General features: G+C 50.6%; 1 protein-coding gene across 1 annotated transcript; it reads left to right on the top strand.

The window, feature by feature from the left end:
- Positions 1-766: 766 nt before the first annotated feature.
- Positions 767-1428, top strand: cmlc1 (cardiac myosin light chain-1). The gene has a single exon (XM_056281171.1). The coding sequence runs from the start codon at positions 767-769 to the stop codon at positions 1358-1360; it is 594 nt and encodes a 197-aa protein (XP_056137146.1). The 3' UTR covers positions 1361-1428.
- The last annotated feature ends 17382 nt before the right edge of the window (positions 1429-18810 follow it).

The following is an 18810-nucleotide window of genomic DNA, read 5'->3' as shown; positions in this document are numbered from 1 at the left end:
GGCTGGGGCACGATGGGCTGTGTGTGTGTGTGTGTGTGTGTGTGTGTGTGTGTGTGTGTGTGTGTGTGTGTGTGTGAATGTTAATGGGTGGCTGGCTATCAGAATTCCAATACCAGGTCCTCTAAAAGCACTACTTCTTATCATTAACACACACACACACACACACACACACACACACACACACACACACACACACACACACACACACAGTCAGTCAGATAGGACAGGAATGTATCACCCCATGCTGTTTCTTCCATGTATAGACCTGTTGTGTCTCAGAACCCCCCTCTTGTTCTCTCTCTCTCTCTCTCTCTCTCTCTCTCTCTCTCTCTCTCTCTCTCTCTCTCTCTCTCTCTCTCTCTCTCTCTCGTACTCTCTCTCTCTTGTTCTCTCTCTCTCTTGTTCTCTCTCTCTCTCTTGTTCTCGCTCTCTCTCTCTTGTTCTCTCTCTCTCTCTCTCTCGTTCTCTCTCTCTCTCTCTCTCTCTCTCTCTCTCTCTCTCTCTCTCTCTCTCTCTCTCTCGTTCTCTCTCTCTTGTCTCTCTCTCTCTCTCTCTCTCTCTCTCTCTCTCTCTCTCTCTCTCTCTCTCTCTCTCTCTCTCTCTCTCTCTCTCTCTCTCTCTCTCTCTCTCTCTCTCTCTCTCTCTCTCTCTCTTGTTCTCTCTCTCTCTCGTTCTCTCTCTCTGTCTCTCTCTGCTATATAACCAGCCAGAAGTCCTAGTCTCCATCTCTCTGTCATTCTGAGTCCCTCTCCGCCGCTCCACCATCATGGCGCCTAAGAAAGTTGAGCCTAAGAAAGCGGAACCTAAGAAGCCTGAGGTGAAGAAGGAGGAGGCTCCCCCCAAACCGGCCGAGCCAGCAGAACCTCCCAAACCCACCAAGGTGGACCTGAAGAGCGTAGTCGTGGAGTTCAGCCCGGACCAAATTGAGGAGTTCCGCGACGCCTTCATGCTGTTTGACGAGACCCCGGCCGGCGAGATGAAGATCCGCTACGCGCAGTGCGGTGACGTCATGCGCGCTCTGGGACACAACCCCACCAACGAGGAAGTGCTGAGGCTGCTGGGGAAAGCCACGGCGGAGGAGATGAACACCAAGCTGCTGGACTTCGACTCCTTCCTGCCAATGCTGCAGCACATCTCGCGCTCCAAGGAGCAGGGCTCCTTCGAAGACTTCGTGGAGGGACTGCGGGTTTTTGACAAGGAAGGAAACGGTACGGTGATGGGGGCGGAGCTTCGCCACGTCCTCGCGACACTCGGCGAGAAGATGACGGAGGATGAAGTGGACAGGTTGATGGTGGGACAAGAGGACGCCAACGGCCACATCAACTACACCGAGTTTGTCAAACACATCCTGGCTGGGTAACGGCACTTCCTGTCTGCACAGGAAATACGTCACCGGACTGCTTGCCTCTTCTGAGATACGGAAGCTTGTGAAGGTCTCTCTCATTTAGCCAATCTGTTGATTACACCTACAGGTGTAAATCCAGCAAAAATCCTCCTCTCTGTCTGTCTCTCTGTCTCTCTGTCTGTCTCTCTGTCTCTCTCGGCCGCTATTCCTGCATCTCCATCTGTTCCCTTGGCTGTGTAATGAGCAGTTCGTCCATCCTTCTCTGTATTTTGTGACTGGCATGTGGGTTTCCCAATAAAACATTGAAGTCTGTTGGTCTCTTCAGATTTGGTCACTTTTAGGAGTCTCTACCAGGTCGTGTCCCGGAAACCCCTACTAACGTTGTGTCCACAGGAACTGATTCAACTTTCTGGGGTTTCGTCTTGATGCCTGATCAATAATCCAGGTAGGAAACTCACAGAGAGCTGAATCACTTCACCGGGACACAACGTTTATGGACATATACGCTACGTCATCATCTAAGTAACCTCTTCAGTTTCACCTGACTGCAGGTACCCCACCCTTATAAACTGACTGCAGGTACCCCCACCCCTATAAACTGACTGCAGGTACCCCCACCCTTATAAACTGACTGCAGGTATCCCACCCTTATAAACTGACTGCAGGTACCCCCACCCTTATAAACTGACTGCAGGTATCCCCACCCTTATAAACTTACTGCAGGTACCCCCACCCTTATAAACTGACTGCAGGTACCCCCACCCCTATAAACTGACTGCAGGTACCCCACCCTTGTAAACTGACTGAAGGTACCCCCACCCCTATGAACTGACTGCAGGTACCCCCACCCCTATAAACTGACTGCAGGTACCCCACCCCTATAAACTGACTGCAGGTACCCCTACCCTTACAAACTGACTGCAGGTACCCCCACCCTTATAAACTGACTGCAGGTACCCCACCCTTATAAACTGACTGCAGGTACCCCCACCCTTAGAAACTGACTGCAGGTACCCCACCCTTATAAACTGACTGCAGGTACCCCCACCCTTATAAACTGACTGCAGGTATCCCCACCCTTATAAACTTACTGCCGGTGTCCCCACCCTTATAAACTGACTGCAGGTACCCCACCCTTATAAACTGACTGCCGGTGTCCCCACCCTTATAAACTCACTGCAGGTACCCCCACCCTTATAAACTTACTGCCGGTGTCCCCACCCTTATAAACTGACTGCCGGTGTCCCCACCCTTATAAACTGACTGCAGGTACCCCCACCCCTATAAACTGACTGCAGGTACCCACCCTTATAAACTGACTGCAGGTACCCCCACCCTTACAAACTGACTGCAGGTACCCCCACCCTTACAAACTGACTGCAGGTACCCCACCCTTATAAACTGACTGCAGGTACCCCCACCCTTATAAACTTACTGCCGGTGTCCCCACCCTTATAAACTGACTGCAGGTACCCCCACCCTTATAAACTCACTGCAGGTACCCCCAACCTTATAAACTGACTGCAGGTACCTAGTTTGAACTTTATTCCTCAGCTCCAAAACCAACTGCAGCAGGAACAACCTTGCACCAGGGAACGTAAACCACGCCCCAACATAAACCACGCCCCCAACTCACAGCCCTGCTGGGTGAGAGGCATAGCCCCCCCCCCCCCCAACACCCAGAAGGGACTCCTGGAAAGAAAATTAGTGTCTCACTGGAGGCTTAAGCAGCCTGCCATAACGGCTGCGCCGTCCCTCAGCCGGAACAGTAGGTGAAACACAGTCCAAAGCCGGCTGAGAGGCAGATCGCTGAACCCGTGAAGACACTGCCGGGGTCCTGGAAGGAGGACGACCCGACGGGGAACCTGGGCCGGAAACACAACTTCGCCTGCCACCCTGTACCCCGGTTTAAGCCTAGTGTAGTGGGAAATGCCTGGGGATGTACTTGGAATGTTGCACTGGGCTCGTGCAGCTAGAGGACCAATCACAGGTTAGCTCGCGCTGTCACAGACGCAACTATATTAGACACCGCGGGAGAGACAAAGCGCCAGAACTGTTTAGTAACCATATCGTAGACTGTCACCTTAGCGTGGGATAGAGCAGGGAAACCTAGCGTATCCTGGGCTGGACAGTAGATACGGTGGCTAGCAGTGGTAGTGTTAGCAGCAGACTGCCTCGGTACCTGTAGCTAGCTGACTACCCCCGAGAGCTTCCCCAGAGAGACTGAGAGAGACATTCACCCGGTCACACCGGAGCCAGAGTACAGAGAGAGAGAGAGACACGCACCCCGGAGAGCAGCCATCCATCTCCCGCCCCGCCTAGAGCTCAGCCGCCCTGTTCCATCACCAGCCCTGGTCCCGAGGTGAGCTTGCTAACCCATTAGCACACGGCTAACTAGCTAACTAGCAGGCTAGCCCTAGCATTGGCGCAGCTATCTAGCTAACGGTGGTGAAGCCCGGTTTGTCGCACCTAAAAGTCCCCGCCTCCATCCATAGTTATCCGGGCTATAGAAAAACCGCGACACTATCAAGCGTGACACGCTCCCTACGCCCACCCATATCCAGCACAAAACCCTTAGGACCCGTCTCAAGAACCCGAAATGGGCCATCGTATGGAGGTTGGAGGGGCGAGCGGTGAGCATCATGCCGTACAAAAACAAAACGAGCCGACATGAGCTCCGCAGGCACGAACGACCGCGGAAAACAGTGGTGAACGGGGCCTGGAACCCAAGTGCTGTCGGACACACTAGGATAAACGGCCGGACGGGGTCGAGGAGCGGAACTCCCAGGCAACAATTCCCCAGGGACGCGGAGCGGCTGACCGAGCACCAGCTCAGCAGGCGAAGCGTTGAGGTCTTCCTTTGGAGCCGAACGCAACCGGAGCATAACCCAAGGTAAACGCTCCACCCAGTTACCATCCGAGAGCGCAGCGCTGCCTTGAGCGACCGGTGAAAACGTTCACACAAGCCGTTAGCCTGAGGGTGATACTTGGTAGTGCGGTGTACCTGCACACCCAAGGATCGCGCAAGTGCTGACCAGAGCTCTGACACGAACTGGGGGCCCCTGTCTGAGGTGATATCTGACGGAGTGCCGAAACGGGCGACCCAGGAGGAAAGAAAAGCGCGTGCAACATCCGAGGATGTTGTGGAGGACAGAGGGACAGCCTCTGGCCACCTGGTGGTCCGATCTACCATTGTGAGCAGGTGCGTGAAACCCTGTGAAGAAGGTAGAGGGCCCACCAGGTCCACGTGCACGTGGTCGAAACGTCTGGCCGGGATCGGAAACGGTTCGAGGGGCGACTTAGTGTGCTGGTGGACCTTAGCGCGCTGGCACGCTACACATGCAGCCGCCCACCCCTTGACGTTCTTGCGGAGGCCAGGCCAGACCAACTTGGAACCGACCAACTTCACCGACGCCCGAACTCCAAGGTGCGAGAGGGAGTGAATCGATTCGAAAACTCGACGGCGCCAGGCCACTGGAACAACGGGGCGGGGACGGCCGGTGGAGACATCGCAGAGGAGGGCAGGACTGCCTTCCTGCATCACAGCGTCCTCTAGCTTGAGACCGGTACGCGTTGACCTAAGGGCAAGGACGTCCGGGTCGCTGGGCTGGTCGGCAGCCATAGCGGAGAAATCCTCACCGAGGTGCACATGCTGAATGTCCGTTGTGAACTCAGATATGGCCGCCAGGTGGCGCTGCTGACGAGCAGACCACGGCTCAGTCACCTTGGACATGGCGAAAGTCAGCGGTTTATGATCCACATAAGCCGTGAATGAGCGACCCTCCAGCAGGAAGCGGAAATGACGGGTTGCAAGGTGCAGTGCCAGCAACTCCCGGTCAAAAACGCTGTACTTGCGCTCGCTATCTCGCAGTTTGCGGCTAAAAAATGCGAGTGGCTGCCACGCATTCGCCACGCGCTGTTCAACCACAGCCCCCACGGCTATGTCAGACGCATCGGTTGTTAAAGCTATGGACGCCGTGGGTGTGGGATGGGCGAGGAGGGCAGCGTTAGCCAGGGCGCACTTAGCTCCGTCAAAGGCCTGGACCCGTTCGGGAGTCCAGTCGACAGGGTCGTTAGCCTTCTTAAGCCGCAGGGCTTCGTAAAGTGGCTGAAGGAGGTGGGCAGCGCGAGGGAGGAAACGGTTATAGAAATTCACCATTCCCAATAATTCCTGCAATGCCTTAACAGAGACTGGGCGGGGAAATTCCGCCACCGCTTGCACCTTAGAAGGCAACGGGACTGCACCTTGCGGCGAAATGCGGTGACCCAAGAAGTCAATCACCGGCAGTCCAAACTGACACTTGGCCGGGTTGACTATCAGGCCGTGTTCGTCCAGACGACGGAAAACCTGTTTCAGGTGCGCCAGGTGCTCTTCAGCTGACGGACTGGCCACTAATATGTCGTCGAGATAAACGAACACGAAAGCAAGGTCACGCAACACCGAGTCCATAAGCCTCTGAAAGGTTTGCGCTGCCCCCTTCAAGCCAAAAGGCATGCGCATGAACTCAAAAAGCCCAAACGGGGTGATCACTGCGGTCTTGGGCACGTCCTCTGCGCGCACGGGAACCTGATGATAGCCGCGCACCAGGTCCACCTTAGAGAAGATAGTGGCACCTGCCAGGCGTATGGAAAAGTCCTGTATGTGTGGGATGGGATAGCGGTCATTGGCGGTGACGTTGTTCAGGTGGCGAAAATCGCCGCAAGGCCGCCACGACCCATCCGCCTTGGGCACCTTGTGAAGCGGCGAGGCCCACGGGCTGTTGGAACGCCTCACTATACCCAGACGCTCCATGATGGCGAACTCCTCCTTAGCTGGAGCCCATTTTACCGCGTCGAGGCGCCGCGCGCGCGCCAAAACTGGCGGTCCCAGAGTGGGAATGAAATGTTCTACCCCGTGTTTAGTAACCGCGGTGGAAAAGGCAGGCGTAGTCACCGATGGAGAATCCGCCAGCAAACGCTGAAAAACATCCCCTGATGCTAAAAGCTAGCGTGTGTTAACGGCCCGGCTCCCCCTGTCTCGCACGGAACAGTGGCGAAAGACACAGCATCAATTAAACGGCGGTTTGCAACATCAACCAGCAGACCATTAGCACACAGAACATCCGCGCCGATAACAGGAACAGTAATGGCGGCCACTATAAAGTCCCACTCAAAATGGCGCCCGTGGAAGCAAACAGTCACCAACCTTGTGCCAAACGTCGCAATGGACGAACCGTTAGCTGCACTCAACTGTGAGCCGCCGCCTTCGGCCGACCTGTCTGTCTTAGCAGGAGGGAGTAGGTTCTTTTGCGAGCCGGAGTCCACCAGAAACCGTCTTCCTGACATCGTGTCCTTAATGAAGAGCAGCTCACTACGTCCGCCAGCGCCCACAGCTGCTACTGAGCGCTGCCCTGGAGTTTCCCGCCGCCTCAAACGTGCACGGAGGGACGCAGCGCCTCGCTTTGCCGCCGAACCGCCGGTGGAAGAAACAGAGGCCGCTCCTGTGGTGTATTGGATCGAGCACTCGGTGCTCGATTGTGTTGGACTGTCACCACTACTGAGTTCTGTAATACACTGGTCGAGCCTAGTAGTGTGTGATGTCTCCGTCAGTAAAGATCAGACTTGTGCCGCATCCTCGTCTCCGTGTACTTATATATATATTAGTGATTAAGTTAGTAACCCACGAATAGTAACACTACAATAGTGTACATAAGAGAAGTCACAACATGGTGTCAGAAGACGGAGTTACGGTATAATTCGAGGGCGGTACTTCAACGAGTTCGCTGGTAGCTGAGGCAGCTAGCTAACACGTGCTAGCCTGCGCACAAATATGGAACAGTTCAAGCCGCCACCACCGCTGATACTTACCAGGAATGTCGCAGAAAACTGGAGGAGATGGGAACAGCGTTTCCAGCTGTACATGACCGCTTCAGGTGCGTTGGATAAGGAAGAGACGGTTAAAATAGCCATTCTGCTTCACACCATCGGCGAGGAGGCGCTGGAAGTGTATAACACACTCACCGTCATCCCAGAAGGAGACGACGAATCGATGGAGGACGTTCTGAAAGCCTTCAAGGACTACTGCAGCCCTCGGAAGAACGTCGTGTTCGAACGCCATCAATTCTGGTCGCACACGATGTCAGCAGGAATATCGGTGGACAGATTCATCACAGAGCTGCGCCAGAAGAGCAAAGACTGTGAGTTTGGCAGACATGAAGATGACATGATAAAGGATAAATTAGTGTTCAGCATAAATGATGCCCGTTTGAAAGAAAGACTGTTACGTGATAATGAGCTTACTTTGCGCAGGGCCGTAGAGATATGTAGATCAGCCGAGCTCGCTAAGTCACAAATACAACCGATGCAGACGTCACATGTTGTCCAAGACGCCTCAGTGGAGGCATCGAAGAAAGCAACAGGGCAAACGCGCACGGGCAGCTGGAACAAGAACAAAACGAGCAGCAAGAGGCATGTAGCAACAACTCTCTGCCACAAGTGTGGAAATAAACATGAGCCCCGTCAATGCCCAGCTTATGGTGCAGTGTGCCACAAATGTGGTAAGAACAATCATTTTCCCAAGGTGTGTAAATCAAGCACCGAAAAAAGCGGCAATTACAAGACAAAGACAGTGCATAATCTAGAAAGTGAAATTGATTCCTTATATATAGGCATGATTGGAAAATACAAAAACAAAGCAGCCCACCAAGCTAAAGGCACTGTATGGCGTGAAACAGCCACGGTCAGAGGCGTAGCAATTAACTTCAAGTTGGACACAGGCGCCGATGCAAATGTGCTTCCTATGCGCGTATTCCGGCAGCTACCAGGTCCCGTTCAGTTACGGCCCACAAAGACTGTGCTGATTGCTTTTGGTGGTGCACGACTACCCTCAGATGGTGTTGCATCTCTAGATTGCCGCACGTCTAAGCATACGGCTATATTGGACTTCCATGTGTCTAGTCGAGCTGACAAGCCAATCCTGGGTGGAGATGCGTGTGAAGAGCTGCAGCTGGTGAGAAGAGTCGAGGCGCTTGCAGTGGAGTCCCCACAACCAGCAAAACCTCCGGCCACCAAAGAGGAGCTGCTGCAGAGGTATGCGGAGGTCTTCACAGGATTAGGCGAATTTCCTGGAGTTCATCACATACACATTGACCCCAGCGTCACGCCTGTGATTCACGCGTGCAGGAACGTACCACTCTCCATCATGGACTCACTAAGAGAGACACTCACAGACTTGCAGAACAGGAAAGTCATAACTCCTGTCAATGAACCTAGAGAATGGGTGAACAGTCTTGTTGCCACAAAGAAAAAAAATGGTGCGCTAAGGGTATGTTTGGATCCTTGCAACCTGAATGAGGCAGTCAAGCGTCAACGCTACTCCATTCCGTGCGCAGCAGGCTAACAGGAAAATCCATCTTCTCCATCCTAGATGAAAAGGATGGATACTGGCAGATCAAGCTAGATGAGCCGTCGTCTAAGCTATGCACCTTCAACACGCCGTGGGGCCGGTTCCGCTTCCTCAGACTCCTATTCGGGATCAAATCGGCCAGCGAAGTGTTTCAACAAAAGAACTGTGAGACCTTCGGCGATATCCCAGGTGTGTACATTATAGCAGACGACATGATCATCGCAGCGTCATCAGAGCGGGAACACGATGAAATCCTGCAGAAAGTAATGGAGAGAGCCAAGACCGCACATGTGAAATTTAACAGGGACAAGATCCAGTTTAAAGTTGATACTGTTAAGTACATGGGACACGTCATCACGGCAGCAGGACAGAGAGCTGACGACACAAAGATCAAAGCGATTGTCGACATGCCAACCCCGGAAGACAAACAAAGTCTCCAACGTCTGCTGGGAATGACAAAATTCCTAGCGCAATACATATAGTCCATGGGCCAGAGCCCAAAATTTCCTATTTCGGTACACTCAAGGTGGCAAAACTTACTTATACTTTTTGAAAGGATCCATGTCTTTAGATGATATTTTGGTACGATAACCATTCCTGAGTGGCAGCTGTATCACAGTTATCAGCTCATGAAGTTAACCACCCCCTAAAGTAAATTGCATTTTAGACGCTGGTGCATATCCTGGTTTAGCCTCATGGTCAGGACATTTTTCAATGTTCTATAATATTGTCTTTGGTATCATTTTAAAGGGGACCTTCTTAGCTTTCATTCAAGCCCTGTTGTGGATATTTCTCACAAATATAGAGGTCACTTGAGCTCTTCAACCCGTCAATAACACACATCTTTCTGCAATGTTCGCCTAAACTATATACTTTCTTTTAGCCCTGTGGCATCTAGGAACATCAGGGACACAAAACACAAAAACTGGAATACTCACAGGACTGTAAAGATTCAGGAAATGTATAATATACCCATACTATTTCATTGTGTGAGGTGATTGTGAACCTTAAATTAGAAGGGCATTATTACTAAGAAACTAACTAGACCAAAGCCAGTTAGTCCATGGGTCAGACCAGATATCGATATCACCCAAGGTGACACAACTTCACTGGTGCCATTTTATTTGGTACACTAACAGAAGTAAAATAATACATGATAACCTTTCCAAATGAGCAGCTATTTCATTTTTCTTTCAGGAAACCTGTTTCTGTGCCTCTCACGATTGTGTATTTGCCCAGATTTTTACAAATATAGCATTTCAACACCCCTGGTACTGATTAGCCAAGCTTAAACTCTGGGACAGTTCTTAGTTGGCCAACAACCAAGGATAACCAGTACTGTGTACTTCCATTCATTGTGCTAAGCTAGGCTAACGTGCAGCCAGATAGCTTTCTACTAAACACATATAGAGGAAACTGGTATCTATCTTCTTGTCTCACTCTGGAGAAGATTGTAAGCTAATTTCCCATAATGTTAGCATGTTCTTTTAATGTATATGTTAATATGATTAGTTAAAGTGGCTACGAGGAACTTTCATCTTGTGTTGATTTTAGCGGCCCCATGTGGACAAAATACAGCTGTTGCATAGCAACTAGGTAATGTATCTATTTGTGGCTATGTAAGATAAATAATGGTAATATGACGCTGGTGAAGCAAAGTAAACTTTGTTTTAGTAGTGTTCATACACCTAAGTTACATGTATTTGTTTGTATGTGGCAGGTGAAAACTGACTGAATATGGCCACTGGTGAACAAGCAAGTTTTTACCCAATACCAAAGCGCCCACGGGTGGAGTGCATTATCCACTGTTCTGATGATACAGATAAGCTGGTTTCACTACAAAGTGTCGACTCATGGAGAACTCTGCTCAGGGCAGCTCAGATACGAAATCATGCACCAGTTTTGAAACTGGCAAAAGACATTCCTGAGGGACAGATTCCAGCAATCTACTACCACAGAAAGTGTTGCAGTATCTTCACTATGAAGCAAATTCTTGATGGCCTCCTTGCAAAAGAAAAGAAAATTTGTGTCTCTGCTGAAGAGAAACAATCTAAGAGAGTAGCTCGACATGCTCCAAGTACATCTAGGACTTATGATGCAGAGTGCATATTTTGTCAGAAAAACAGCAAATATTCCAAGAGACAGAATACGAGAGAAGTACTGGTGCAGTGTCGAGAACTGCGAGCTGATGCAAAGATCAGGAGTGCAGCCACAAAGAAAAGGGACAGCAGAATCCTTGCCATTGTGAGTAGAGACCTTGTAGCAGCTGAAGGGCACTACCACAGGTCATGCTATAGACTTTACACCAAAGAAGAGGTTTCCAAAGGAGAGGTTGCCAGCAATGAAGATGATGATGCTGCAGCCCAGTATGAAGCTGCTGTGAATAAGGCATACAATGAGCTGTTCCTCTTCATCAGGATGGAGCTTTTTGGCAATCCTCAAGTGATGACAATGACTGATCTCTCTTCTAGACTGGTAGCTTCAATGAACTCCCAAGGCATTGCCCAAGTCAAGGAATCAACCAAGAAGCACATAAGGCGAAACCTGGAGAGTGAGTTTGCTGGAGCCTTGCAGATATTCCCTGATGAGAAAGGAAAATTCCTCCTCTATCCCGATAACTTGTCCATGAGGGAACTTGCCAAAGAAAATCAGTCTCTCAAAAGGGAGCTGCAGACCCTGAAAAGTGTCAGTGCACAAGATTTTATAGCCAAAGCAGCCATCAAATTGAGAGCAGACATTAAAAGTCAAGATGTTCCTCAAACCTGGCCGCCTGAAGTCAAACCAGAAGCAGAATGTCCTACCATTCCAGAGTCGCTCATTATCTTCCTGTACTCTCTACTCACAGGCTCAAATGATCCTGATCATGCATCCCAGAGAGTGCAGTGCCTTCTGCAGTCATTTGGCCATGACATAGTATATGCAGTGACATGTGGAAATACCAAGCCTTCCAAGCACATTGTTCTGCCATTCAGTGTCAAATCGTTGACAGGAAATGTAGAGTTGATAAACATCCTCAACCGACTTGGTCACAGTGTGTCCTATTCACAGATGGAAGAGATCAACACTGCCCTGTGTCTCCAGAAACTCTCATCATCAGGGAGTGGCATTGCCCTTCCAGCTAACATCCATCCTGGCATATTCACAACTTTAGCCTGGGACAATATCGACCGTCTTGAAGAAACTGTCAGTGGTGAGGGAACATCTCACAGTCAATGGGATTGCTGTGCAAGCAAAGCCAGTCAACCCACTTCCTGTCCAACCCATGCCCACTGTTCCCAAAACAAAGAAGAGAAGCATTGATGGACCCCCACCAATGTTACCAACTTACAATGCTGGACAACGGGTAGGGCCACCACAAAGCAAAAAGTCAGATGCCGATACTGCAGCCAATACTAAGCTTGCCAGAGAGAAAAACCTTCTTTGGGTCCTAGCACGCATGTCACAACAAGAAGAACAGTCAGTCAGCAGCTGGACAGGCTTCAACATCCTGACTCGAGGAGAGATGACGGTCATCCCCGACAATATAGGCTATCTGCCTACCATCAATGCTCCAGCGACACAAATGTCTACTGTCAACGAGGTGCTTAACCAGTCACTGAGCATCATGCAGTGCTTAGGCCTGAGGAAGATTGTCTGTGTCTTTGACCAAGCCCTGTATGCGAAGGCTGTCGAGATCACATGGAAACACCATGACAAGTTCCATGATATCATCGTTAGGCTTGGGGTATTCCACACCATCTGCACACTGCTGGCAATAATAGGAAAGCGTTTCCAAGATGCTGGACTCAAAGACCTCTGCATTGAGTCTGGCATGATTGCAGAAGGCTCAATTGCTGGTGTTATGGATGGCCGCAAGTACAACAGGGCAGTGCGACTACACAAGCTCCTGTATGAGGCTCTCATGCGACTGACCTTGAATGGTTTCCTGTCCTGGTTGGAGGAAACTCACAGGAATGACATGGTTCACCTGAATGAGACACTGAAGACCATTGACAGCCTTGGGAAAGAAGTCTCACAACATGCTTTGAAGGAGGTCCTCGAGAACAGCTCTTGTACACGCATCATGGATCTATTTGAAGTCTACCGTGAGTTCCTTAGAGGTGGAAACGGCAGCCTCTCGAACTTCTGGATGTCCTATTTGGACATGGTTGAAATCTTGTTGGGGCTCATCCGAGCATCCAGAGAGGGAGACTGGATGCTACACTTGGCTAGCATTCGAGCAATGATCCCATGGTGCTTTGCTTATGACAGGATGAATTATGCACGCTACCTCCCCTACTACTACGCCCAGATGTCTGAGCTGCCCATCACACACCCAGATGTGTACACAGAATTCATGGAAGGAGGCTTCTCAGTCCAACTGGGCTCCACCAATCCCTTTGGCCGCATCCCTGTTGACCAAGCTATAGAAGAAACGGTGAACAAAGACACCCAAACAGCTGGAGGGACAAAGGGATTCAGCTTGAAGCCAGGAGCTGTGACCAAATATTATCTCACGGCTGAGTATAGAAGCATGTACCTCAGACAGCTGAGAGACCTGACAGGTCAAGGCAGGTGCAAATGGTCTCATCCAGATCTACAGAGTCCAAGGATCAAGAGAGATGAAGCAGATGTCCAGTCTCTCATTGACCTTATGGAGAATAACTGGTTCAATCCTATGTCCCCTGATGAGATTGATTTGGTTAGCCCCTCCACTGGCAACATGGCTCCACCTGATGTGACCATAGATCTCTTGAGAGCTCTTGAGAAAGGAGAAGAGGCCTACCAAGCACTCCAGCAAACAAGGTTAGATGCAGACCCACCACCTGTGAAATTCCATGACAAGATGACCAAGCAAAGTCTGAAAACATTCTCCAATGTCAGCACAAAACAAGCTCATGGAAAGAAAGCACAGGATGTGGTTCTGAAGGCAGATAGAAACCTTTTCAGTCACATGATCCTGGTGGCTGAAAGCAGGAAGGTGAATCTGAAGGATGTCCTTGCCTACCCATTGGGCCCACTACCATGGGCACTGGCAAATGCTGATGGGTCCTTACGAAAAACAAACAAGGCTGCACTTGCCAGAGAGCTTGAAAAGAATGTATCTCCTGCAGAAGACATCCCAATCCCATCTACTTCCATCATTGATGGGATGAGCCTGGTCCAAAAAATGAATGGCAACAACAAAACCTTTGCACAGGTGGCAGAGTCAGCCTTGACCCAGGTCCTCCATGAGGGAGCACAGAGTGGGAGGATTGATGTTGTTTTTGATGTCTATCACCAGACTTCGATCAAAGATGCTGAACGACTGAACCGGGGTGGAGACATCACTCTCCAGTACAAGAATCTTGCAGGGGGACACCACGTCCAGCAGTGAAGAAAATTTCTGTGCAGTTCCTCCAACAAGACCAGTCTCATCAAGTTTCTGGTGGAAGAGTGGAAACTCCCACGATACAGAGCTATGCTGCATGGCAAGGTGTTGTACATGACCTGTGAGGAAACCTGCTACAAGTTGACAGAAGATGGGTGTGAGGAAGCAGCAGAACTGCACTCCACACATGAAGAAGCTGACACCCGTCTGCTCCTGCATGCATTGCATGCAGCAAATGCGGGCTCAAAGTCAGTTATCATCACAGCTGAGGACACTGATGTCATGGTGCTTTGTCTTGGCTTCCAGAAGGACATCACCTGTCCCATCTACGAGAAGTGTGGGACTCAGAACCGCACACGGTTTGTCGACATCACCAAACTGGCAAGTTCACTTGGAGACAGCATCTGTGACAGCCTAATTGGCTTACATGCCTTCACAGGCTGCAACACTGTCAGTGCATTCACTTGTCAAGGGAAGCTGAATGCCCTGAAGATAGTGAGAAAGCACACTTCCTGCCAAGAGACTTTTAGTCAACTGGGACAGACATGGAATGTGAGTGATGAGCTGTTCCAGAAAATTGAGCAGTTCACCTGTCGGATGTATGTTGCTAATAGCAGCACTGCTGAGGTGAACAAACTGCGTTACCAGCTCTTCTGCACCAAAAGGGGAGAGGTTGAGTCCAGCCAGCTGCCACCATGTACAGACTGTCTCTTTATGCATGTTCAACGAGTCAACTATCAGGCAGCAATATGGAAGTGCTGTCTGCAGGCTAACCCTGTGGTGCCAAGCCCTACTGAGTATGGATGGACAGACGATGAAGGCAAGGTGGCCATTTACTGGATGCGCTCCCCACCTGCACCAGATGTGGTCTTGGAAATGCTAACATGCAAGTGTGTGCATTCATGCAAAATGCCAAGCTGCATGTGCCTGTCAAATGGACTTCCATGCACAGACATGTGCAGGTTACAGACCTGCAGTAACCAAAAACAGCAGGATGGTCCAGAACTGGACTTTGAACTTGGGGAGTCAGATGATGAGAGAAACGAGCAGTTTGATGAATGACAGTGTGATGATTCTGATGGTATTACTGTGTTAGTAGTCTATTGATGCACAGGATGTTGATTCTGGACTTGGTTACCCAGAGCTTGATAACAATAATGTAACCATATTCACATATACCCATTACCCTACCCATTACCATTACATATACCCACTAATGATATGGGATTACATGTATCATTGACTAAGTATATGTAAATGTCAATGTTGTTTAAAATATTAAAATAGTTCATTACCTCACTATGGTATTCCTTTTTATCATGTATTTTGATTGTGTATTTAAACAAATGTATAGAGACCAGTTTGTGACCTAACTGGCTTTGGTCTAGTTCTCATTTAAGGCTCACAATCACCTCACACAATGAAATAGTATGGGTATATTATACATTTCCTGAATCTTTACAGTCCTGTGAGTATTCCAGTTTTTGTGTTTTGTGTCCCTGATATTCCTAGATGCCACAGGGCTAAAAGAAAGTATATAGTTTAGGCGAAAATTGCAGAAAGATGTGTGTTATTGACGGGTTGAAGAGCTCAAGTGACCTCTATATTTGTGAGAAATATCCACAACAGGGCTTGAATGAAAGCTAAGAGGGTCCCCCTTAAAATGATACCAAAGACTGTTACGTCTCGCCGCTCCACACCCGCTCTGCAGTGTAACCTTGGCCAAGGCTCAACGTCTCCCCGCTCCACACCCGCTCTGCAGTGTAAGCGTACCCGGAGCTCTGCCAACTCCACCTGATGCCTGTTTCCTCGTTACCCCTCCACTCACCTGTTGGCAATCACCTCCCTATATCTGGCTGTGTCACTCTCAGCTTGTTGCCAGTTCGTGCCGTTCCCTGGGAGAGTACTTGTGCTTGTCCTGCTCATCGAAGTTTGTTTACTTACCTGGATCTTCCCTGGAGATTTCTCTGTTGGACCTTCCTCGTTGCTCCCCTTCCCCTGTGCGCTGCTTTCCGTTTACGAAGAGGATTTCTTCACTCCAGCGTTGCTGTGATTTTCCGTTCTCCTTTGGTATCCTCCTGTTTACCCCCCCCTCCTGCCTGGATTAAGGGCCGACTCCACTGTTCCCGGATCAAAGGGCGACTCCACGGTTCCCGGCTTAAAGGTGGACTTCGCGTTTCCTGGTGAGAGTGGACTTCCTGAGTTTTCTCTTCAATAAATTAGCCTGTTAGCACAATATAGCCACAAGGCTATATTGTGCCTTCTGTGTTTGTGCTCTTGGGGTCGGGTGCAAACCCTAACAGTACGAACTGGCCATGACGACCCCAGCCAGCACAGACGGCACACCCACAGCCAATCCGGTGCAAGCAGCCCTAGTAAAACAAATTCAGATTACCAACGCCCATTCCCAGCAATTACAAGAGGCTTCGGTTGCTGTGCAGGGTCTCCAGTCTCAAGTTCAACCCCTGCAAGCTTCTGTGGAAGCTTTAGCTGTCCAGCAGGCGGCGATGGCGAGTCAGCAGGCAGAGATCATGCAACAACTGCAGACCATTTCAGCAGCTCTTGCCAACCAGCAGCTGAACCAGCCTGTACCGCCAGCAAGTGCGCCCCCTGTGGCCGCCGCTCCAGTAGATCCTCCGGTTCCTGTTTATTTACCCCGTGGAACCATCATTACCAGTCCACGCCCATTTGACGGTAACTTTGAAACTTGCTCTACCTTCATTATGCAGTGTGAGCTTGTTTTCACACACCAGCCCACCGTGTTCTCCAGTGATGCTGTTAAGATCGCTTACGTGACCAACCTGCTCAGTGGTCGAGCAGCGCAGTGGGCTACGTCTTCTTGGTCCATGGGGGCCAGCTACTGTAACTCTTATAGAGACTTTGTCGCAGAGCTACGTAAGGTTTTCCACCATCCGGTAAGCGGTCGGGATTCTGACTCACGACTGAATAACATCCAGCTGGGCGGCGCCAGCGTCACAGATTACTCCGTCGACTTCCGCCTGGCTGCCGCTGAGAGCGGATGGAATGACCAGGCCCTGCGTGCCACTTTTCGTAGAGGATTGAGCGATGCGGTGAAGGATCAACTTGCTACCCGAGAAGAACCCTCATCTCTGGATGACCTCATTGCTCTCGCTATCCGCATTGATGGACGTATCCGGGAGAGAAAGCGTGAGAAGGCCTTGCGTGGAACTTCCTTCAATCCCAGAACTACCTCTGCGTCAGACCGAACCGCTGTTCCCGTTTCCCCGGCCAATCCCTCCTCTGACTCTTTCGCGACAACGCCACCTGGGGATGTAGAAGAGCGGATGGAGGTAGGACGTGCTAGACTTACTCCTGCTGAACGGGAGAGCCGATTCAAGGCAGGTCTTTGCCTGTACTGTGGTCTTAAGGGGCACCGACTCCGCGACTGTCCCTCACGGCCAAAAGATTAGGCTTACCAGGACCAAGGGAGATCCTAGTAAGCCGCCTTTCCTTCTCCCGTGGGTCCGAATCTCGCGGCCATCTTGTTCCTATTGCTTTAGTCTGGGCGGGCCAGAGACTTTCCCTTGGAGCCCTGATTGATTCCGGAGATGATAGTTTTATGGACCTTGACTTTGCCTCGCAGGCAGACATTCCCCTTGAGTCTCTTGGGACCCCCATTGATGCGTTTGCCTTGGATGACCGGAGATTAGCCTGTATCACACAGCGGACCGTCCCCGTTACTCTCACCGTTGCAGGTAACCACACAGAGACAATGCAATTTTACATCATACGTTCCCCGCTTAATCCAGTTATCTTGGGACGCCCCTGGCTCAGACACCATGAACCCCACATCTCTTGGTCCACAGACACAGTCCTTGGATGGGGCTCTACTTGCCATGCCCAATGCCTTCGTGCAGCTCCTAGTGCTACGCCTTTGAGCTCGCCTACTCCCCTGCCTCCTGATCTCTCCTCCGTGCCCCCTGTGTATCATGACCTTGGTGAGGTATTTAGCAAGACCCGTGCTAAGTCACTCCCGCCTCACCGCCCATATGATTGCGCCATTGATCTCCGTCCTGGGGCTACTCTTCCCAGTAGCCGCCTCTACAACTTGTCACTCCCTGAGAAGGCGGCCATGGATGAGTACATCACCGAGTCCCTTGCTGCAGGTCTCATCAAGCCCTCGTCTTCCTCTGTTGCTGCAGGGTTCTTTTTTGTGAAGAAGAAGGACGGGGGACTTCGACCTTGTATTGACTACAGGCAACTGAACGCAATCACCATTAAGAACAAGTACCCGCTTCCACTTATGAGTTCGACTTTTGAGCCTCTCTCACAGGCGACCATCTTCACCAAGCTAGACCTGAGGAGCGCTTACCACCTCGTGCGAATCAGGGAAGGCGATGAGTGGAAGACCGCCTTCAAAACACCCCGAGGCCACTATGAGTACTTGGTGATGCCGTTCGGACTCACAAACGCACCAGCAGTGTTTCAGGCGTTTATGAACGACGTACTCCGTGACATGTTGGATGTGTTTGTCGTCGTTTACCTGGACGACATCCTCATTTTCTCCCAGTCTCTTGAGGAACACGTCCAGCATGTTCGCAGGGTACTGGAGCGCCTCCTCCAGAACCAACTCTACGTCAAGGCGGAGAAGTGCCTGTTTCACTCCCCCTCTGTGGATTACTTGGGATTCATCGTAGAGAAGGGACGGACCAGAGCAGATCCCCGCAAGGTCCAGACAGTGGTGGACTGGCCGGAACCTACCAACCGTAA

This window comes from Lampris incognitus, chromosome 1 (assembly GCF_029633865.1).
Source record: "Lampris incognitus isolate fLamInc1 chromosome 1, fLamInc1.hap2, whole genome shotgun sequence".
NCBI classification, from domain to species: Eukaryota; Metazoa; Chordata; class Actinopteri; order Lampriformes; family Lampridae; genus Lampris; species Lampris incognitus.
Note: the sequence above shows the minus strand (reverse complement) of the source record. Positions and strands in the feature narration are given on the sequence as shown.